The sequence below is a fragment of the Leptopilina boulardi genome, unplaced genomic scaffold (genome assembly GCF_019393585.1).
Source record: "Leptopilina boulardi isolate dan_hultmark-lab unplaced genomic scaffold, ZJU_Lbou_2.1 LbouV2_110, whole genome shotgun sequence".
Classification (NCBI taxonomy): Eukaryota; Metazoa; Arthropoda; class Insecta; order Hymenoptera; family Figitidae; genus Leptopilina; species Leptopilina boulardi.
In genome coordinates this window covers 384211-408624 of record NW_026137653.1, presented here as the reverse complement: position 1 = coordinate 408624, position 24414 = coordinate 384211, and the positions used below count along the sequence as shown (strand labels likewise).

At 25.6% G+C, this 24414-nt stretch overlaps 2 protein-coding genes across 2 annotated transcripts in view; one reads left to right on the top strand and one right to left on the bottom strand.

Annotated features, from left to right (window-relative positions):
• Nucleotides 1–18: 18 nt before the first annotated feature.
• On the bottom strand, nucleotides 19–5205 carry LOC127277000 (Golgi phosphoprotein 3 homolog sauron). The gene is made up of 4 exons (XM_051297781.1): nucleotides 4570–5205; nucleotides 2668–2914; nucleotides 2388–2563; nucleotides 19–2284 (listed from the first exon to the last, which is right to left on the bottom strand). The coding sequence occupies exons 1-4, from the start codon at nucleotides 4807–4809 to the stop codon at nucleotides 2036–2038; spliced, it is 912 nt and encodes a 303-aa protein (XP_051153738.1). The 5' UTR covers nucleotides 4810–5205; the 3' UTR covers nucleotides 19–2035.
• Nucleotides 5206–10082: 4877 nt separating this feature from the next.
• The window catches only part of LOC127277646 (uncharacterized), a 33492-nt gene continuing 19160 nt past the window's right edge, over nucleotides 10083–24414 (top strand). The window contains exon 1 of the mRNA XM_051298950.1: nucleotides 10083–10319. The gene's annotated coding sequence lies outside the window, so the exon portion shown is untranslated. The remainder of the gene's footprint in view (nucleotides 10320–24414) is intronic.

The window sequence follows — 24414 nt, the reverse complement described above, 5'->3', positions numbered from 1 at the left end:
TTAAAAAGTCTCTCATACTTGTTTCTTTTTTTTTTTTATCTTATACTGTACAGAAAAATTTTAAACTACAACTATACATTATATTATATAAAATTCATTTTTCTTTCACACGCTCACACTGAACAGAAAATCTAAAAAAAATACTATTTTTTTAAAAAATATCTCAATATTGTGTAGATGAAAATGAGAATAAGACTTTGAAAAAAATACAACTTAAAAAATGAATGAATTTTTTGATTTCGTATTATCAGTTCTTTTAAGAAAAAAAATAAATAAAGAATAAAAAGTTGTAGTTTTACTTAGGCAAAGTTATCTTAAATGCAGAATTAAGATTTCTTAATCTTAATATATTATAAAACGATATTCGTTTGATCTTAAAGATTTTATCTAATTATTTAATGAATTTAAAGTATTTATTATATTTTTATATTAAACACAATAACATTCATAGTAACGATGATTTAAAATAAATGTTACCAGACCAGTCTAATTCTCACTTTTTACACAAATTTTTTTTTTATTTCGTCACTCGCCAAAGGCCATGTTAATTTTTAATTTCTTATTGTAAATTAGATTTACAATTTAATGCCCTGCACTAAATTTCAATTCGACTTTCAATAAAATTTATCAATAAAGATATGTGAAAAATACGATAAAAATCGAATCATCTGACTTTAGCATTTATTAATTAATTAATTATCACTTATTAATAAATATAAAATAAATGCCTAGTCAGTAAGAATTCAAAATTTCAATATACTTATATCTATTTATTAGGTAAATTGTCTATAAATACTGTCAAATGTTTATTGAGTTAATTTATCAGTTATGAATTAAAATTTTCTGAAATTCTTTATACTATACAAAATCAAAAAAATTTTGGCACTATTATCATCAAAAATAATTTTCAAATGAAATCAAAGTAAATGCAATTCATAATAAAGAGAAAAAAAAAGACTGATTAATTAATTGAATATTGTTATTTATTATAATGACATGGTTTTCATTGACGAACAACAAAAAAAAAAAAATAATAATTCATTGAATTAAACAATGTCTATTTAATAAGCTAAATCTAAGCATCAATAATATTTTACAATTGTCCAAAGTTGAGTTGTTTAAAAATTTGTTTAATACACAAATATTAATGGCATATAAATAAAGTATATACATTTAATTCAAGCGAGAAGAAACGGACTATATATTTAATAAAAAAAAAAGAGAAATTTCAATTCTTCAATTATTTTTGAAATACATTTATCAGGCTATAAAACAAAACATTGAGCTTCAAAAAATGATCTTTTCGAAATATTTTTAAAATGACTTATTATTTTATATTGAATTTAAAATTATTAAAAGTCCATTCTTTTTCCTCGTTGAATACAAAAATTATTTTCTTCTCTCTAATTCGATGTCTCGTTTTAATAATTGCCATTTAACAAAGCCAACATATTAACATTCGTCTATCGATAAAGAAATAAGAACAAAATAAAAATCCAGCAAAACTTAAAAACTGATCGAAATTGAAATTTATCATGGCACAGTCACACTTGAATAATTTTTCAAAAGCAAGATTGCCAGTTTTTTGATTTTGTGTGAGATAAAGCATTTTTTCAAAAGTTTAAATTTGACTTTCATTATTTTTCACCTCTATGACATTCAGTGCCATCTGTAAATTTTTATTTATACAGATTTCTTTTCTCTTTTATGCATCTGCATTTACTATTTTTTTTTTTTTTTTTGATTGCTGGCAACAGTGCCTTGAAGGCAATTCAATCCATTTATTGATTCATTCATATATCGGGCGGGGAGGGACTATTCAGTACAATGTCTTAAATTAGAAAATTAAAAGACGTCTAATCTAAAAATTTCTTTACAGGAATACAGATTACTTCGATCGTTATTTTTTTTTTCTTTAATCGTAGTAAACAATATCATCGACAGACGATCCAAAAGTTTTTTTTTTCTTTTTCATTTTTCAGCCTAAGTATAGAATGGATGAATCTTTTTTTTTTTTTTATATTCCTAGAAAGTGTTACTTGGTAAAGGCAGCAAACACAGCCCAAAGAACAGGTTTTGCATTATTCTTTACAGCTTCTGCTTCAAAATCTAAATCAAGCAAACTTCGTACTCGTTTCATTGCCACTTCATAATCATCATCCGATAATGGAGCAAAAGCATTTTCAAGTACATCTGCTGCATGAGCTAAAATAATTAATGGTAATATTCGTCGATCCATTCGAGACGCATCATTCACCCAGCGGCTTAAAACTGCTTCTTGAATCTAAATAAAAATTAGCCTCATTAATATTTTATCCCTAATTAAATTTAATATCAAATTTTAATTTAGTTTACTTATCAAATTTAAATCTTTAGAATTAAAATACCTTTTTAACAAGTCTCGTTTTAGCGAGATTATCTGTAAGTGGATGAGTTGTCATATCGAAAAGGAGAAAGTTTTGTTTTTCAGTAGTGAGAACTCCTTTTTCTACTAAATTTTTTGCTAACCTTTCCCTCACATTCTTTAATTGATATTTCAACTTCAGAGGGTTCCATGTTTCGCCTTAAAAAAATACAAACATTAAAAAACCAATAATAAAGTGAAAATTTTGCTTTTTTTGTTATCAAAGTTAAATTGATGAGTTAATAAATAAAAATGAGACTAACCACTAAGATACTCGATCCAACTCTGCACAGTTTCAGGTGGATCAGTTTCTTTTACGTGTTTCAAAGCTTCATCTAGCAAAACGTCACCAGTTGGATCACTATTTTTTAAGACAAGTTTCCGAGATAGTAATCCTCTCTTTCGCATTCCAGCTTTTTCTAATTCAACTCGACCTCGAAGACCAAGTTCTGCTAAGATGCAACCACGAAGACCGGAGCTTATACAATCATTCCAGAATGACGTGTATCCCTAAAAGAAAATCATTTTTTTTTTTATTTTTCTACGAAACAAATTTAACATCATTTTGGTCAAAAAAAAGTAAACTTACGAAACTAAAGAATGATTTATTGTTTTGAAGAGTTCAGTGATAGGGAAACAGGAAGTCGAAAATGAAAAGCCACAAGGTTAATCGATGCTCAAGCCCACTAATGTTTATAACCACTTCACAAAATAAAAATTATGTACTACGTATGTACATATATAAAAAATATAAAAATACATAAAACGATGAAAATGAAAAAAGCAATTCATGCGCAACATTTATTTATTTTTTTTTTAATAGAAAAAAAGAGATGTTTATATAAAGAGAATAGATAATAAGAAATATGTGAAGATGCTTTGATCTTAAAAGTGAAAGTGAATAGCTCAAGGTTTAATGACAGAATTAAATGCATTAAATCTATTATATACAAAAATTAAATTCAAATCTCTTTCAAATAATCTGAATTTTTTTTTTTTGCAAAATATTTTCTTATTCAAAAATATTCTATGAATAATGATTCTAAGGTTATTTACAAATGATATACAATCAAATAACTTTAGTAATTTTTCCATCTAAGGTAAAAAAAAAAATATGAAAAATACCAAAGATATATGATTGATTTTTCTATATATGCATAATGGCAATAATTTAAAAATCCCTGCGATTACAAATAGGTATGTAAATGAATATAAGAGAAAAAAAAATTGTTATTTCATTGATAAAAATTTTACGACAATTGCAATCGATTATAATTAAAATTTTTCTCTTGAATATGCACTATTATATATGTATATACAAATCAAGTTCACAGAGATTTTTTAATGATGATACAATCAAATGACTGACACGAAATGAATTTTATCTGTCGTATGCTATAATAGGAATGTTAATTAATGTGTAATCGATAAAAAAAAAAATTGTTAAGGACTATGCGATATTAAGTTATCACATAAAATCTACTTCGTAATGATATATTACATTCAGGTGCAAACTACCAAGAATTGAATAATTTATCTTATACGATTATTTAAAGTCATTATAGATCCTTTTTAAAATATTTTAGTTAAAATTAAACTTTTTTTAATTTCACAAATTTGATTTTTAAATTTGTCACTGATTTAACTCTATTCTTTAAACAAAAAAAAAATATATTTTTCTTAAACACGTGCGTTTGTTGTACTTCAAAACACTAGAATGTTATCATGTTATAAAAACCAAAAAATGCTTCAACGTGTCAAACTATTAATTATTCTTTTCTATTGTCACATATTTTTATCAAATTTATATCAATTCATGATGAAATATTAACAGTATATTGACAATGATAAAACTGACATTTAAATTTTTCCTGAAAAATTCTTTCATAAGGAAACGCAAAACAATGCATAAAACGATTACAAATTATAATAAAAAAAAACTGTATCAATATTTTTAAAATTTCGCCACTAATATTGATATTTGAAAATATAAATATTTGTAAATACAAAATATATAATTTTAATAATTTCCCAGTCTTTAAATAATTATTTGTATGATTATAAAAATATGGGGAAACACACGAAACGACAGTTTAGATAAAAACTATTGTTAATGTCACATAACAATAGTTCATATATTCAGGAAATATAAATTGATAACAAACCTCCTTATCTTTGAGCCCTAATAGCAGAACTTCTTCCATAAGTGTCAATCTAGTTTCCTTGTCAGAATCCTCATCAATTGTGGGATTTGAATTAAGGTCATTTTGTGAGGAGCTGTCTGCATCCATATTATGACCTGACACCTTATCAGGATGTCCTCCTGCTTCATTGGAACCATCCTGATCGGGACAGCTACTGTTCACTACTCTACGTCGTTGAACAAGACCGTCACCACGATACATCACGAAAAAATATTTATTTTATTCACACGCGAAAATATCACAATTTCCTATAGCACCGAAACTAAATTGAAACGTTATTAAGAAATATACAATGCATGTGTCGCGAGATAAACACTATTCTGTTGACGTCTGTTCACACTCGACATATCTTTTTCAAGATGGCCAGATCACTTCCTATACAACTGTATTCTTTCACAACACACAAATAATAACTCAATTAAAAGCTATTCAGAAAATAAAATCAATTATTCAAGTTTAAATTTAAACTATTGACAATGTGTCAGCAATTTTTGTGCACAAAAAGATTCTTTATTCCAAATAAGTCAATATTGAAAAATCTCTTTAAAATGTCTCCAAAAAAAAAACCACTGAACACCACGACTGATCACTGACAAGTGTGAAGTTCGTTCGAGAGTAAGTCTAGCGATTACTCGCAAGGTGGAGTACCAACTTCACAATATTGCCACGTTTACAAATAAAATTATTAATTAAATATATTATGATATTATTTTCTTTGCAAATAATATAAAACAAAATTTTATCAATTTTAAAAGATTATTAAATATATTTTTAATCAAATTTATATCATTTCACTTTAAATCAAAGAAAACATTCTGCCAACTAGTAAAAGAAATATTAATAGGGCGGGAATAAAATATTTTTGAATTGAAATTACATATTTCCAACGTTGTTGTCAATGATTTTTAAATTTTATCAAAAAGACATTAAAATATTATTCTCAATATTTGTAATATTTTGTTATTTACTTTACTAATTTATCATGTTAGAAGTTTTAGAAGTCGATTAAATATTAATATGAATCACGTGACCCGTTTCAATTCTCGTTCCGTTTTTACAATAGGCGGGAAATTTGAACGCTTTTTGTAATTATTTTTACTTTATTCCAATTTTCTCCTATTGTTTATATAATATTTCTTTTTGACGACATTAGTATTAAATAATTATTATTTTTATTAATTAATTAAACAATTTATCGATTATTTATTTTTGGAACAATTAAATTTTTTGTTTTTTAATTAAATAAACAAAATAGTTTTAAAAAATAATGACAATAATAATAATAAGAACAATAATAATAAGAATAATAATAATAATAATAATAATAAAAATAATAATAAAAATAATAATAAAAATTATAATAAAAATAATAATAAAAATTATAATGAAAATAATAATAAAAATAAAAACAATAATTTTTGTTCTTAAAAAAAGAAAACGTTTAATTATAAAAATTGTAATTTTCTTTTCCTGTAGTGAAACGTATTTAATTGTTTTTTTTTTATAGAAATAAGACTGAAAATATAAAGTAAAGCGGAGTTCATTAGGTCATAGACACAAGTATTACAGGCATTTAAGAAAAATTGTGAAAAACTGGAAATTCCACTTTCTCCTGATGAAAACATGACTTATTCTAGGTATCTAAATTGTTCCTTTCTAATTAACATTCGTCTTTATACAATGAAGAAGATTGCAATTATTTTTTCGCTAAAAAAAGAAACAATTTAATTTTCCAATAGTTAACAAATATTTCGTATTATTTAATTAGAATAATTGTTCGATTGTTGTTTAATTAGAATAATTGAAGAAAAATTTGGAAAATTTCAATTAAAAATGATTACAGAAAGATTATATTTATTTTTTTCTTTATTTTTATATTATTTATAAATAAAAGAAATTGTTGTAAATTAGCAATAAAAAACTATTATATATTATTTTTATTTTATTTTTAATTTTACTTTTTAATTTTATTATTATTATTATTTTTTTACATATTTTATTTTTAATTAATAATTTTTAATTTTTAATTAATAATTATTCGATATAATTATAAATAATTATTAATTAAAAATAAAATTCTTGTAATATGTAATTTTATTTCTTTTGAGTAAAATATTTTTAAAAAAAACTAATAAAATATGTTTATCATTTTTTTTATTCCGTTGTATGCAAAAATGATGGTTTTTGAGAAATTTTTTTATTATCATTCATCATGAAAGTTAAATTACAGCTTGCTATACGTGAAACATTAATTTTGATATTTAAGTATATGCATGTTCGTATTTTTAAAGTACCAATATTTATGAAGTAAAATGCATTCTTTGCCGATGCGTGACAAAGGTCCCACGTTTGCCCGATGTGTAACTGTTTCATGAAACCGATTTAAGAACAAGTAGGTAAGAGTAAACTTAGACTTTGCACAATTGAATTCAGCAGGTGCATATTTCACCGCCAGGTACGATATAAATATATTTTCCAGGGTCACAAACCATATCAATGAGGGTTCAAAAACATTTATTTTTAAATAAAAACCATATAGCGATTAAAAAATATTTTCATATTTTTATTTTGCAAAAAAAAAAAAATTAAATAAAATCTTCTATTAAAAATTATATTTTTTTCAAAGAAGTTAATTTTCTATAATTGAATATTTTTTATTATTTATATAATAATTTTTTTATTGTATTCACTGTCATTGACTCGAAAATGCGAGTTAACGAACTTTTTATTATAGTGTGATAAAAAAATATTTTCGAATTCTTTGCGTATATTGTTATCAGTTAAAGTAATTGAAAATACAAAATGATAAGTAAAAAAATAAGAACGTTTCAATATTTTATTAAATAATTAATTAATTTTTGTTAATTTTAGTTTCTTATAAATATATATTATTCTGAAATTAATTTAATAAGAAGTTTTGTAAAAAACAATTTTACACCAGGTGACAAATCCTTGATAAAAAATTTACAAGTCTCGAGGACATGTATAACGTGATATAGTTGATAATAATGTATATATATATATAGTGAGGATATATCCTCTGTCAGGGTTAATGACTGAATCAATGTTTATGTAAATTATACAAAATTAACATTCGAAGTAAATTGTCGCTTCCTGGTTTTATTTTCACACTATTTTCCTTTTATTATAATAGAGAATAAAAAAGATTCTTTGTAATTATAGCGCAACTATTTTAAATACTCCTTTTCTATATACACTAAAAGGGACGATAATTATTTTTTAACATGATTTATTATTTCTCTACTAATAATGATAATTTCAAATAATAATTTTAAGATTATTTTCACTTTAACGTGATAATTATTTATTAAAAGATGATTCTTGTTTTTAAGATGAAAATCTATAATATATTTTCTGAGAAGTTTAAATATAACGCGAAAAAGTTTTTTTTTCGTAATTCATTATATGTCGAGACAAAAGACGCGATATTATTAAAATCTGTATATAATTAACTGCAGACAATATATAAAGAACGATAAAATTAAATTACAAGGATTAAATTTTAACATCTATATGAATCAGGTTTTTGTGCGGGGAAAATAATATATTAACTATTTCCTCTAAATCGTAAAATATTGGTTTTAACATCATCAAAAATGATTTCTATGAAAAATCAAGGAAAATAAAAGCTGCTCTTTCAGATTATAAGGAATATATATTTATTTAATGTGGCATTTTCACATTTTATAGTTACAATTATCCACTAATTATTTTCTCGTTTATGTACTTTCTTATACAAAGGATAATATTTAATAATGTACTCTCAATTGTCTCGTTTCGTAACCAACTGTAAAACATACTTTAAATGTTATTCAAAAAAAAATTAATATTAATTCTATTTTTTTGAAAATTATTTTTATAATAAATTATTTTATTTACAATTGAAAAAGAATTACATATAACTAGCAATATTAAACGCGCGCAAGCGCGCCAACTTGAGTATTTACTTGTTTGTTATAAAGAAATTAAAGATTAATATTATCAATAATAATTTAAATTTATTAGAATATTATTTCATATTAAATTATAATAATGAAAATTATTATTATATGTTATTAAATTATATATAAAATTGAATTATTTTCCAAATTTTCAATTTAAAATTCAATTATTTACCAAGTTTTCAATTTAAAATGAAATAAAATTCAATTATTTTTTAAAATTTTTATTCAAAATTAATTATCGAAATTTTCAATTAAAAATGAACTTAAATTAAATTATTATCGAAAATTTCAATTAAAATTCAATTATTACCCGAAATTTTAATCCAAAATCAACTTAAATTAAATTATTATCTAAAATTTCAATTAAAATTTTATTATTTTCCAAAATTTCGAGTCAAAATTAATTATTATCAAAATTTTCAATCAGCAATCAACTAAAATTAATTATTTTCAAATTTCCAATCAACAATCAACTAAAATTAAATTATTTTCAAATTTTCAATTTAAAATTCAATTATTTACCAAGTTTTCAATTTAAAATAAAATAAAATTCAATTATTTTTTAAAATTTCTATTCAAAATTAATTATCGAAATTTTCAATTAAAAATGAACTTAAATTAAATTATTATCCAAATTTTCAATTAAAATTTTATTATTTTCCAAAATTTCGAGTCAAAATTAATTATTATCAAAATTTTCAATCAGCAATCAACTAAAATTAATTATTTTCAAATTTCCAATCAACAATCAACTAAAATTAAATTATTTTCAAATTTTCAATTTAAAATTCAATTATTTACCAAGTTTTCAATTTAAAATAAAATAAAATTCAATTATTTTTTAAAATTTCGATTCAAAATTAATTATCGAAACAATGCCAAAAAAACATTGAAAAATTTTAACCAACACAAAATAATGTCAAACAATACATTTAAAAAAAACAAAAGACCTATAACAAATACTAACTTCAGGTGTGGACAGAATGAACGAAATATATTCACGATTATTATATGTAATTTGCAAAATCATAGAAAATTAAAAGGTATTAAAATAAGCTGCAACGCTTATTATTTTAATCCAATTTTGCTTATTTTAATCCATTTTCGTATTAAAATAAGCAAAATTGGATTAAAATAATAAGCATTGCAGCTTATTTTAATGGCTTTTAATTTTCTGTGATAGTTTTCTCAGCGCAAATATAATACTTTTGAAAGACAAGCTTGCAACAAAAAAAAAAAAAAAAAAATTAGGATCAACAAAATATGAAATTCAATACCAAGGAGGGAATTTAATTATATCCCGAAATATAAAGCAGGTCCTATGGTTATAATGAAAAGGGGGGAAAAAAAAACCCGAGGGGTTGAAAATAAGGTTCAGAATAAGATCGATTGTAAAGTGCATATGGAGGGACCATATAACGATTGTTTCCCGTAGCTTTCAATGTCAACGGTTGTAATGCAACCACTACTAGAGTGGGAGAGTTTGGACTGGAAAGAGGTAACGATGGAGGAGACATTCAGTCTTTCTGGCCTGCTCGGTCGAACTGCAGCACATAAACTCGATGTCTTTTTAATTTTCTCGGATTTTGTGTATTTTTTCAAAAAAATAAATAAATTTATTCTTTATAGTTACTTGAAATAATATTTTTTTTTTGAGTGCAAACACCTGGATATTATTTGTCATCAAAATTCTTCAAATTATGCACACAACATCCAATGAGATTTAATCCAAGGCTTGCCAAACAGGTACAAAATCCATGATTCACACACACATATATATATATATATATATAAATTCTACCTTTATAAATAATTGTGAAAAGAAAATAAGATATCTGGAAACAAGAAATGAACTTTCGTCGCTGGAAAGTTCAATAGACCAGAAAAGTTCAGAGATCGCTTATTATATAAGGACATTATTTTATATATAGACAATTTAAAAAAATGTATTTTTTTCAAGAATAAAATATTTAATCAATATTTTTTTTTTATTATGTAATGAGTTGGAAAAATGTCAAACATTTACAGTTTCTTGATGATGATGATGATTCTGTGGTGACACCAAAGACATAAATCAATTGCAGTCATTATTTAGTTATTTGTGTTATAAAAAGCTTGTTTTTAACACTAAAAATAACAATGTGACTCAGTTTACATTCTTTCAACGTTTATTATCATTTCACTTTGTTTTTATAATTTTTTCAATGTGGAAAAATTGCAATCAGAATAAGAATTATTTTTACTTCCTATCGCAATTTAAGTGAAAAGTTTCTTATTTTCACAGAAAATTAAAAGGCATTAAAATAAGCTGCAACGCTTATTATTTTAATCCAATTTTGCTTATTTTAATACCAAAATGGATTAAAATAAGCAAAATTGGATTAAAATAATAACCGTTGCAGCTTATTTTAATGCCTTTTAATTTTCTGTGTTAATGAATAGAGTCTTTATTTTCAGTAGAAAATTATTTTTTAACGAATTTTTGAATTTTAAATAATTCTCAATTTGGTTTATTTATTATTTGACTGCAAAAACTAGCCGTCTTAAAAGTCTTGTTTTAAGACACATTTGGTGTCTTAGACGCGAAAAACGTCTTAAAACAAGACATTTTTTGGCCAGTTTTTACAGTATTATTTTTATTATTTATTATCCGGAAAATTTTTCGCTCCTCAATTTTAAGCCACTTAAAATAAGATTTTATTTTCTTGCACCAAAAAAAAAAAACCGATTTCTAAACATTTGCAAAAGATAAATTTTATTATTACCAAAATTTATTAAAGAATTCCGATATACAAAATACGATATAGAGTGTGAAATCAATATAAAGATTAAAATCTTTAATCTCTATCGCAAAATATATGGGTGAAAAAAAAACACAATGCATTTTCTGGATTATTTCATCCGTATATATATATATATATATATATATCGCCCTGGCAGTTATGAGATATATTCGCATAATATAATCCAAATATTGTGTAAAAGTGCTGAAAAAAAACGAGAGTTTTCACGTAACAATTTCATTGAGATATCTATATGAGTGTTCGGGGGCAATGAATTCGCGCTTGTTATTCGCGAGGGAAACTATGGGAACATCGTCTAATCATAATTTATAATTAAATTACCAAGAGCTATAGGCCATCTTAAATTAATTATGAGAACTACCGGTTTCATCGTTCGATTTCGTCTTTCATAAAATTATAATACTAAAAAGTACGATGAAGTTCAACACGGAAATCATTTTTCTGATACAATATGAGTTTATGAAATTTTTTTTTTTTTCAAAGGAAAAAAAAACCAAAATAATTTTTATTTAGTAAAAATAAATATTAATTATTACTAATAATAATTAATATTTAATAAAATATTAATTTTTATTATAATTAATATTTAATAAAATATTAATTTTTGTTATAATTAATAATTAATAAAAAAAATATTATTAATTAAATTGACCAACTGTAAAAATTCCAAGTATAAATATAATTATATCTCCAAACGTTTTTCTATATTAAAATAGATGAAATTTAATATTATTTTATTAATTTCATTTCAAAGAAATGTTTTATTTTCTAATAGTGATCGATAGAAAAATTTCTTTGTGTTTTTTTTTTTTCTCTCTATCTTCCATTATTTTAATAGCACCCAATTAGTTTCTTATTGGATTTTCCACGAGCGTGATAAAAAGAGAGTAGTTGTAAAAATTTTCATGTCATCCTCTTTACAATTATAGAAGAATGATTTATAACGTTCATAAGATAAAAGTTTATTGTATATATATGTTGTAATACTCGCGGTATTTCGTAATTAAATTTTACACAACGATGTAAACTGTGTGTTTTGTGGTTAGAATTAAATCCGATTACGAAATTTTATAATTAGATATAAATAATATCAATACTGTTTTCTTTTTAATAAAGGAAAAAATGAGAAATTTTCTATTTTGCAATTTTTCAATCGCAAATTTTAAAAATCTTTCGAGCTAACAGTGAGTCATTCACTATATTAGATAAGGTGCGATTCGGTGATTTATAGTTTAAGCAATTAGTTCAATATATATATATATATATACAGAAAAGTGTGTTGGTGTGCTCAACCAGTTGAACGTTATCTTCTTGACTGAATTTACGAGCTTCTAGAGTATTTCCTGAAGAAAATTGCATTTTGTGTCTTCCTGGTTCCTATTGAAGGATTTTTTTTTCTTACTATTTAAACAGTTACGCCTCGTTTAATTCTAATAAAAAATAATTTTCGGCAAATAAATTTTTTTTTATAAAATAATTTTCGATTTTTTACTTTCTTTAATTTTTATATTTTTTTTTTCAACTAAGGAAATTAATTTTAATAACAAAAATTGAAGTTTTTGATTATAATCTTTGTTCATTGAGAGAAGGAAAGAGTAGTAGTAAAAAGTAATAAATATATATATAAGGAATCTTTGGTGCGGGTAAGATGAAGAATGGAAAGATGAGACATAGGACGAGGACGATGAAAAAGAACGGTACCTTTCGTCGTCAAGTATTTTCATACAAACACTTACGTTCTTACCGATCTTTGCGCTTGCTCTTATCGTTCACTACGTTTTTACGAGACATCGTTAAACCGTCGTTGAAACGCCAGGAAAGTCGATTTAACAACGGTCACAAAATTTCGTCTTTACAATGCGCGCACTCGAAAAATAACGGCGGTAACGGCTCTCATATATATATATACGATTTGCGATTCTTTCACCGAAAAAAAAACCTCACAAATCTCGAGAAAAAAATATTCAATTCAAAAAAAAAAATTAAATCTTTTTGTTCTTTATATAATTTTACGTTAATCAATATTTTAAATGACAAATATAGATCAATATTTCTGTCATCGATAGACAATAGTGAGATTGAAATAATAACATTGTTATTATCATTTTACAAGGAAATCAATTTTTATGAAATCTGATTGACAAGTTGTGTTTTATATCTATTTGCAAATATTTTGCAAAATTGCAATGACACATTTTTCGAGTATTTCAAAATTAAAAAATTAACTTTTTGTATTAAGTTAACGGAAAGAATAATTTTTTATTTTTAATTAAATTTTTGAATTTTTATATTATAAAAAATTTTTGAAATTTGATAATTTTGAAAAAATTTGTCAAAACTAAAAAAAAAGATGCTATCACTGTTAAAGAAATGTTTCTTTTTAGATTAATATTTTATTATAATAAATATATACGTTTGCGCATATCAAGACACACTGTTCTAAAGATATAAATATATATTTGTACAAAATGATAAGGCACTTTAAGCATAAATTTTACAAAACTACATATGTATATACATATACGTTAATAAAATTACTCAAGATATGTTCAACAAACACCGTTTTTCAAACGTCAGGGAAAGGTAGCTCTTGATATAAAGTATATCAACTGATCTAATTTTAGCATATTAAGACATTTTTTTTTTTTTCTTTGATTATAAATTACAATAATTAACATATTTCTAATATCACTTTCAAATAGTATATTTATTAAAATATGAAAATAACTGACGCGTAAAATTATTTAACAAATTAAAATAAACAAAAATCGATTATTAAAATAATTAATTGCCCTAAATGTCAAAATTAAAAAAAAAATTACATTAATTTTTCTTTTATTTAAATTTATTTGCGAGAAAATAATTTTTCCTTTGGATTTGTGTTTCAAGTCAAAAGATTCGCCACAGCATCAAAGGGATAACTAAAAGCGCATTAGTCACACATAATATGCAAATTAGTTGAACTAAATTGCACTAAATGAATATTATTCTTGTTCCTGCGCTATATATATGTGTATATAATAATCGTATATATACTTTATCGCAAAATCTTGAATTATGAAAAATATGAATGATGTAAAAAATTAAAAAAATACGAATATATATAGTGGTGGTTGATTATTATGCGCGATCGCGTGCATTCTTTGATGGTTTTGATAAACTGCGTCGGCATTCGTTATTAATTTTAAAAGATCGATGTCCACCTTCATTTCGATCGCCTTTTCCATATATATATATATATATATATATATATATATATATATATATATATATATATATATATATATATATATATATATATATAAACGCGAAAAATTGTTATCTTATAAATTCTACTATATTGAAAGGAGGCAATTATGTATACGCGAATTTTCAATAAGGTGCCAATTCCACCCAATTATTATGTAATATGGTGAAAGTTTATAAGAATAAAAAAAGGAATTTTACTCTCTACACCCTCAAATTTCTCCAAATTGACATTGACCTTATTTCGAGATTCACTTTATACTTTTTGATTCATTCCCAGCGCATTTTAATAATTTTTTTTACACACCAATTTTACCAATAAAAAAATTTGTTTTTTTAATAAAATAATTTTTCCATATTTTCACTGAAAAAAAAAATTTATTTGGTTCAAATACTCGATTACTTGACTATTATCAACTAAATATTTATTTGTATCAAATAATTATTATTTGAGACAATTAAATGGTATTTGTTTCAAATACAGAAATTATTGGTTCAAATACAATTTTTTGTACAATTTATTTAATTCAAATAAAAATTATTTGGTTCAAGTAAATATTTATTTGATAATAGTCAAGTATAATCGAGTATTTGAATCACACTGTTAAAAATCGGGCTTCAACTTTACACTAAAAAGATTGAAATAATATATTTTCAATCCAAAAAGTGTAAATATTTGCATATCATTGGTTGGACAAAAAACTTTAAGCCAATGAAATAAAAACATTCGCACTTGTCGAGATTGAAAATATATAATTTCAATCTTTTTTTAGTGTAAAGTTGAAGCCTGATTTTTAACAGTGCAAATAAATTTTTTTTTCAGTGTACATTTTCAGTTTAAAAATTTTGAATTTTTAAAATAGAATTTTATAATTCGTTTTTTCTGTGGTGGAGAAAAATTAATAAACAAATAAAGTAACTTTTACTATACTTTAAAAGTAAAATCTGAACTGTCCGTAGTTTCTGCGCATTTCTGTCAATTTTTACTCCAAAAATAGTAAAATTTACTCCGAAAGAAGTAAAATTTACTCCTGAAATAGTAGAATTTACTCCGAAAGAAATAAAATTTACTCCTGAAGTAGAATTTACTTCTGAAATAGTAAAATTTCGGAAATAGTAAATTTTACTATATATTTCTAAAGTAAAAATTGCCAGAAACTGCGGACAGTTCAGATTTTACTTTTAAATAGTAAAAGTTACTTTACTCATTTTTCATAATTATATCGGCTAAGAAAATAATTAAAAGATTTATTTTCTCTCTCTCTATTAGACAAAACAAAAAAGGTTCTTACAAACTATATTGTCGTCATTATATTCTCGAAATGTCATTAATTACAGGAAACGTATCAATGCAAGAGGTTCATGTATATACATATATATATGTGTGACATATGTGATTGTAACATTTGCGTGATGCATGTTTTGCTGTTCGTTACATTTATTTCAAAACGTAATACCTACATATATTTATACCGGTCCTGATCTCGAACATGCCCATAATATATATATATAGGTATACCTGTACTTTCACTCCACACTCTACTTATTAAATGCAGTGTTTTTTTTTTCTCTTTTTAAGATCGGACAATCGACAGGCTTGTCAAAATGATTTCTGCGATAAAGTTTTCCTATTTTAATTGTGTCTAAAGCATTTCCCATAAAGACCTATATATGTAAGTTCATATATATACAAGAGTCTATTCTTTTCGTAAATTCTATACTTTCACTCCACAATTTTTTTTCACGCAAGGAGTCTGTCACGAACTTTTTACTGGGCAACAAACCATAAAAATGATACTCCATTAAACACGCTTCACAACTTTTAAAATGTATATTTATAATTTACGATATACATTATATTTTTTGTTTCGATTTTAGGTCCACAATATTTTTGCCAAATAGTTTATTTAAAAAATTTGCAATTTGTAAAACTAAATTTTTTTAAAAATAAATCAGAATATTAAAATTTGAATATAACAAAAAAATTGTTGATTCATCAGTGATTCAGATTAGAAAACATCTATATATGTAAGGAAATAATTTCAAGATTGTAAACCCTAGATTGAGTCATCATTTGCGTTACGTAAGGTCGGGGTTACTTATTTGGAAAAAGAAAAAAAAATATCTAAGCGCATTCACCTTATTAACCTAATCAAAATCATTATCTTCACAATATATAAGAAATTATACTTAATTTACCGCAACAATTTTATTTTCTTTTTCGAATTAACCCACATTTCATTACAATATATTAAATATATAATTTTATTCCAAAATAGTTTGAATACCAAGAATATATTTATTAATTTTAAAACTAATTTTGCAATTTTCCAGATCATTAATTTTTTTATGCTAAAAAATACACATTACCGAGAAAAAAAGAAATGAATATGTTTTTATACACAAACTAATATATTTGCTTGAAAAAAAACTTTTGTTTATAACTATATTTTTATAATTTTTATTTTTATAACGTATCCAAATATTTAAAAAAAAAATATTTTGTTTCTCTATACAAAAAAAAAGGTATAAAAAACGTAGGTATACTTTGAAAATAATGACTCGAAAATGGAAGAAACCACGGTCGGGAGATAATAAACCACGAATCAAGAAGTCCATCACAAGGTTTATTTCTTCAGTATATACGTTTCATCCTCCCACGTATGATAGTGTGTTTCCAAAAAATAAAAAATGGAATTTCACGCCCTGGCAACAATTATATGAGTCATCACTGAAAAAAAAATCTCCACACACGAGTCATAAAAATGTCCCTTATATTGAATACGAAAAAAAAAATCTCCAAAGGGCGTAATAAAATTTTAATTATCAGTTTTAAAGACTCACAATAAAAATTATCCCCATAATTCGAGAAAACGATTTTTATTAAATTATCCAATTTTTGATATTTTTAAATAATTTTCCCTGTTTTTTAAATATATTTATTTACTAAAAACAAATATAAAAAAAAAAATTATTCCTGTTATTTTTATGAGCGCGCATGAATGAAGATTTATGGATCATAGGATATGCGATGTGCAGTGGAATTTAACGCAAGATTAGTTACAAAAAAAAAAAAAATAACTTTGAATACCAAAAAAAGTGGAACATATAACGGATTGAAAAATTGTATAATTATGATTGATCTCAAAAATCGAGATGTCAATATGTAATAAAAAAAAAATATATGTTCCGTTATGATATATGTATATATAGATCTAGATTCTGTATATTGATATGCATTATGCAGTTCCAGTTTGTGTGACACTTTATACCTTCGATTCAAAAACCATACATCATCATATATATCAATATATATAAAAAAAACAAGTATCTCAGTTTCTAGTTTCATTCCTGAATCTTTTCTTCTATTACGTTCACGTGAAATCATTTTTCAAATATTTTTTTTTCATTCACTTTTATTTCCTGTCATTTTTCACGACAAAAGAAGAAAGGAAAAAAAATTGGCATAGAATGACGGACAAAAAAATAAAATTCAAAAAAATTGTCTCCATGAAAATACTTGCACAAAATCAATATAGCGAAAAAGGGCAAAAAAAAAAAAAATTGCACATTAGACTTCCGCAAAGGGTGCATCCATGCTGAAAAGGACTTTGCGTGTCCCTTTGCCATACACGCGAAACTGAAACGGCTTTCTTCGGATATAATTCAGAAGGAAACGACAATCCTACTTTACTATATACCTTTTAGCAAAAGAACTTCCTTTTAAACAAAAAGAATTAACGGTCAAGTTCTTTAAAAATTACGATCACTATGCTTCATTTCCGAGTTTATAATTTTCGCAAAATATTTTATTTATTTTTTTTTTTTATACAAAGGCTTTCTTCTTTTCAACTTTTACAAATTGACGCAGAGTTTAAATATCTGACTTTTGTGGCTGTATAACAGAAGGTGTTGTAACAATACCTAAAAAAAGTCCAATAAAAGGTATTGTTGAAAAAATATTGGATCTCGAGAAATCTTGTTAGTTGAGCTTCGTTTCTTCTTCTTCTTCTTCTTCTCTTCGGACTTTTATTATACCAGAAAAGGAATTCTCAAAAAATATCTGTGTGAAAAGAAATTGAGCATAGTGCAGGCGGGAAACATTTTGTGATGCGGTTAACGTTCATGAAAAACACCTACAATATACCTCTATACGTATATTACAATTCCTTATACCAATCTATACCTGGGGTCCGAAAGTGCCTATTCATTCGCGAGCTGTTACGACTCGACCTCTACGAGAGAGTTCCTAGAACTCTCGTTCAATGAGATGAATCGATTGCATCTATGTAGGAAATTCTAGAATTGTAAATGCACCTTGCAAATCGATAAAACTGCAATCTGAATTCAAAGATCACCTCTGCGAACCGATTTTTCTCAATACCATTACTTCCTGATGGATCACAAATATTTTTCTTTTAATTAGCCATAATTTATTTAAAATTTTTTTTTTCTTTCAACAGAAAAAATTTGTATCCCAAAAATTCCTTTTTTATGTACAAAACAAGTCGTTGGTATTTATCTAATTTTTAAAATCCCTTTGGCGATCGTTTTTAAAATTCTCTGAATGTAATTTTTTTTTTTTGAACAAGAAAAAAAGGAGCTTTTCTTCTTGAATTGAACTTGGAGACTGCGAGACCAATTAAGATTCCTCGAAAAGACTCGAATTTTTCGCAGCGCTTTACTTCGAATTGAATATAAGGTATAAGTACACATCGTTGTTTACTTTGTGTTGGAAGTTAAAGACACCGTTCTCGCTAATCGATTCTTCGTATAGCTGCCGTAGAGCCTGCAGGTGTAAAAGATGCTTGTCGTGTTTGTGTATATATATATATGAATTTTTTTCAGCATTTTTTCGCAAATATGATCCCTTCAGGCTGTGTAAAGGATCATGCGAGAAAGCTTGACCCTTAACAGGACCTCAAATCTTTGTTTTTCAAAAAGGTCAAGTCTTTTTTAATATATGTAAAGAATCGTCAGCTTCTTCTTAGATACAAGATTTTTCTTTAGGTTCTCCAATACAGAAATCTTCTTCGGTTCTTAGATCGAAGAATCTTCTTATAGGTTTTCTAATACCGGAATTTTCTCAGGTTCTCCAATTCAATCTTCTTATGTTCTCCAATGCAGAAATCTTTTTAAGGGTATTCTTAAATCCAAAAATCTTCTTAGGTTCTACAATCCCAGAATCTTTTTAGATTCACTAATACCGGAATTTTCTCAGGTTCTCCAATCTAATCTTCTTAGGTTCTCCAATGCAGAAATCTTTTTATGGGTTCTTAAATCCAAAAATCTTCTTAGGTTCTCCAAAACAGAAATTTTTGTCGGTTCTCCAATCTAATCTACTTTTAGGTTCTCCAATGCAGAAATTTCGTTTTAGGTTCTACTATAAAAAAATCTTCTTATAGGTTCTACAATCCCAGAATCTTTTTAGGTTCTCTAATACCGGAATTTTCTCAGGTTCTCCAATCTAATCTTCTTAGGTTCTCCAGTGCAGAAATCTTTTTATGGGTTCTTAAATCCAAAAATCTTCTTAGGTTCTCCAAAACAGAAATTTTTGTAGGTTCTCCAATCTAATCTACTTTTAGGTTCTCCAATGCAGAAATTTCGTTTTAGGTTCTACTATAAAAAAATCTTCTTATAGGTTCTACAATCCCAGAATCTTTTTAGGTTCTCTAATACCGGAATTTTCTCAGGTTCTCCAATCTAATCTTCTTAGGTTCTCCAGTGCAGAAATCTTTTTATGGGTTCTTAAATCCAAAAATCTTCTTAGGTTCTCCAAAACAGAAATTTTTGTAGGTTCTCCAATCTAATCTACTTTTAGGTTCTCCAATGCAGAAATTTCGTTTTAGGTTCTACTATAAAAAAATCTTCTTATAGGTTCTACAATCCCAGAATCTTTTTAGGTTCTCTAATACCGGAATTTTCTCAGGTTCTCCAATCTAATCTTCTTAGGTTCTCCAATGCAGAAATCTTTTTATGGGTTCTTAAATCCAAAAATCTTCTTAGGTTCTCCAAAACAGAAATTTTTGTCGGTTCTCCAATCTAATCTACTTTTAGGTTCCCCAATGCAGAAATCTTCTTATAGGTTCTTAAATCCAAAAATCTTAGCTTCTTCAATGCAAAAGTCTCCCTGTAGGTTCTTAAATTCAAGACTTTTCTTAGGTTCTCCAATACAGAAATTTCCTTGTAGGATCTTAGATCCAAGAAATTTGTTAAGTTCTTCGATGTAGAAATATTCTTATAGGTTCTTTAATACCGGAATTTTCTTAGGTTATCCAATCATCTTAGAGATTTTTAAATCCAAGAATCTTCTTAAGCTCTCCAATTCAATCTTCTTACAGGTTCTCCAATGCACAAATCTCCTTGTAGGCATTCTTAGATCCCAGAAATTTCTTAAGCTCTTTAATGTAGAAATCTTCTGATAGGTTCTTAAATCCCAGAATCTTCTTAGGTTCTCTAAAAACCTGATTTTCTTAGGTTCTCCAATCTGATCTTCTTAGAGGTTCTTAAATCCAAGAATCTTCTTAAGTTCTCCAATCCAATCTTCTTATAGGTTCTCCAATACAGAAAGCTCCTTGTAGGTTCTTAGATCCCAGAAATTTCTTAAGTTCTCCAATGTAGAAATCTTCTGATAGGTTCTTAAATCCAAGAATCTTCTTTGGTTTTCTAATACCGGATTTTCTTAGGTTCTCCAATCCAATCTTCTTAGAGGTTCTTAAATCCAAGAATCTTCTTAAGTTCTTCAATCCAATCTTCTTATAGGTTCTCCAATACAGAAATCTCCTCGTAGGTTCTTAGATCCCAGAAATTTCTTAAGTTCTCCAATGCAGAAATCTTCTCATAGGTTCTAAAATGCAAGAATCTTCTTAGGTTTTCCAATTCAAAAATCTTTTATAGGTTCTTAGATCCAAGAAACTGCATAGGTTCTCCAATACAGAAATCTTCCTAGGTTCTCCAATACTGCCTTCTTCTTAGATTTTCTGATACAAGAATCTTCTATAAATACTTTCTAGAATCGTGTGGAGAAGGAGAATAGTAAGAAAAACAGTGATAGCAAATCTAAATGAATGAAACTGATCCAGTAGAATGTTTGCTACCATCTGGAATGTTGAACTTGAAAAAGGATAACATGAGTTTGAAGAAGCAATATTGCAAAGATCTGGTATTTTAAGATCCCTCATGAAGCAGTGTATGTGACATGAAACTATTACTATATAGAAAATTTTTCAAATAAAATCTTTCTAATTAGTTCGAATACTGTAAATTTACAACCAAAAGTTAATCATCATAAAGGATAAAATTAACTACCATTATAAAAATTACAAAAAATGAAAATCATCACAATTTTCCAATGACTGAGAGAAAAAATAGAAAAAGTTCCCTAAATCCGAGCCTGAATTATTCGCCCTCGGAACTTGGTAGAGAGTATTATCAAGGTCGACGAGAGGTCCTTTTATTTTGTGAGCATTTGATGAGCGACATGCCTCGCATTCCTGGGTGGAATGGCCGTGTAACTATGCTCTCAGCATCGCTCGTTTATGTACATGTATATTATGTTTATACCTATACAATATATAAATGTGTGTGTGTATATATTTATGCGTATGCTATTCTATACGCGTTGTATGCACACCTATATAAGTGTTTGTGTGTAAAAGGACGAGATCCCAAGGTCGCTTGGTCAACCCTTCTATACAGATCCTATATACTTCCATAGGTCCAGAGAGACAATGCAATGTCCTCGCATTCACTTACATATATACAAAACCTCAACTATTTAACTTCCTATATTATTTCTTTTTTTTTATTAAATAAAAAATTAGTAGAAAGAGGAAAATAAATGTTTTAATAGCATTAATATAAGAAAGTCTTGGAAATGAATAATTTTAATTCAAAGAAGTAATCAGCAATTTGTTACAGCAGTTTAACCACACTTTTCGAAACAAAGTAGTAACTTTTACTTATGAAAATTATCATTGACATGAACATATCTGTAATGCAATTTAGAATCTTAAATAGCGATACTTTCTTTTTTTTTTTGTTAAAGAATACAAATTGTATATTGCTAAACGTCTAGATATAGTCTATAGGGGAAAATTAATATCGAAGTTTAAAGAAGTCTCTCTTGTACATTAAGTGAAACTTACAGAAAGTGTGTTAACGTCGTGAATTCCAGTTTGATTTTGTACAACAATTTTCTCTTTGAATTCCTCTCTCGCGGAGTTTTATTCAATTCCCTACATCTAAAATTTAACTTCTTTGTAAAATTCTTTTTTTCCTCTCTAAATTTGAATTCGTTTTTACTGAAAATAATAAGTAACTAATTCAAAATAGTTAAAAAAAAATTTACTAATTGAAATTTAAAGAATAATCCATTTCTATAAAAATATTTCCCTAAGAAAAAATACAATATATATTTTCATTTTTCGTTATTGATACTCCGATCTACAATTGCAAGTTACGGTTATATCGGCATTGTTCTTCGTGATAGAACCTATATATATATTACATTCCACAAAGCTGGTTTGATTTTTTTATAATACGAAAAATAGAAAATCCCTACCGTTATTAATATAAAATAAATACTAAAATTTTTGAAATTGTATTTTTTTTTCCTGATTAAATTTTCTCGCGTTAAAAAAAACTTTTTCTCAAAATATATTGATTAATAAATTACTTTATAATGAATTTATTGCGTGATTGTCCATAGAGGCTTAATTAAGAATCCGTCCACTATCTCAAAAGGCAACACTGATTTAAGCATTGGAATGTGCCTGTGAGAGCGCAATGATGAACTGCGACCGAAGCACATTTGTCAGACTCTCTCGAGACTCCTTGTAACAAGATGTTAATTGCTCTAAGTGTATTTCCAAGTTTTAATAAAATACCGCGCCGTCGCTTTTATACTGCGCGGTCAGTTAACTTTTTGGCCTCATCATCAATTCTCTTTAAAAAAAAAAAAAAAAGCTTGTTATTTTGTATGAGTATAAATCTTTTGTTTTTCTCTTGAAAATTTTTTTCATTTTTAATAATAAATTTCTAATTTTGTTTCAAAAAATAAAAATTAAAAAAAAAAGAATGAAAATTTTTTTCGCTTTGAAAAATAATTTTATTTTCTAATGGAATTCTTAGGGGAATCCCTAGCGAATATAATAGACTGAAGAAAGATATTGAAGTGAATAAATCGATTGCGAGAGGGAATATTTCAAGAAATATTTCTAGACGAATGGAGATTGGAAATTCCGATCATTCCTGTGGGGCTAAATCCGTTAAGATCTTATTTCAATCAGTTCGTGTTGAGTTCAAATATGTCAAATGACCTATATATATATTATATTCGAATTATCTCTTACTATACAATTTTGAAAAAATTTCCAATATTTAATTCTCAGGGAAAAAAAAATTTTTCTGAAAATTGAATGGCAAAAGTTTTAATTAAACCCTTCTCCAATTAATTTAATGAAACTGTTTGAAACTATTTTTAATTAATAATTTAAAAAAAAATTTCTTTACTAAAATTTAGTTTTATTGTATTTAGTTTTTGATGACTTTTTTTTACCTCAATTTTTGCTCGATTAAATCAGTAGCTATAAATTTCTATAATAAGTTACGTGACAGGTATCGATTAAAATTTCCTGTATAATAGAGGAGCTCTGAACCTGATTTCTCGTTGCTCTTTTCGATATATACCTGGCTCCCTGAAACAAGTCATTGGATATGCAACTCATCCATTATCGACCTCTTCTGACTATAATGTAATTCACAAACTCGTCTACCAGTAGCTAAAAGAT

What these genes read in the sequence shown, in the direction of transcription:
- LOC127277000 (XM_051297781.1), bottom strand. Translation starts at nt 4,809, where the DNA reads ATGTATCGTGGTGACGGTCTTGTTCAACGACGTAGAGTAGTGAACAGT. An exon ending in TTGGATCGAGTATCTTAGTG is followed by an intron (nt 2,564 to 2,667) that starts GTTAGTCTCATT and finishes TATTTTTTTAAG; the next exon opens with GCGAAACATGGAACCCTCTG. An exon ending in AAACGAGACTTGTTAAAAAG is followed by an intron (nt 2,285 to 2,387) that starts GTATTTTAATTC and finishes ATTTTTATTTAG; the next exon opens with ATTCAAGAAGCAGTTTTAAG.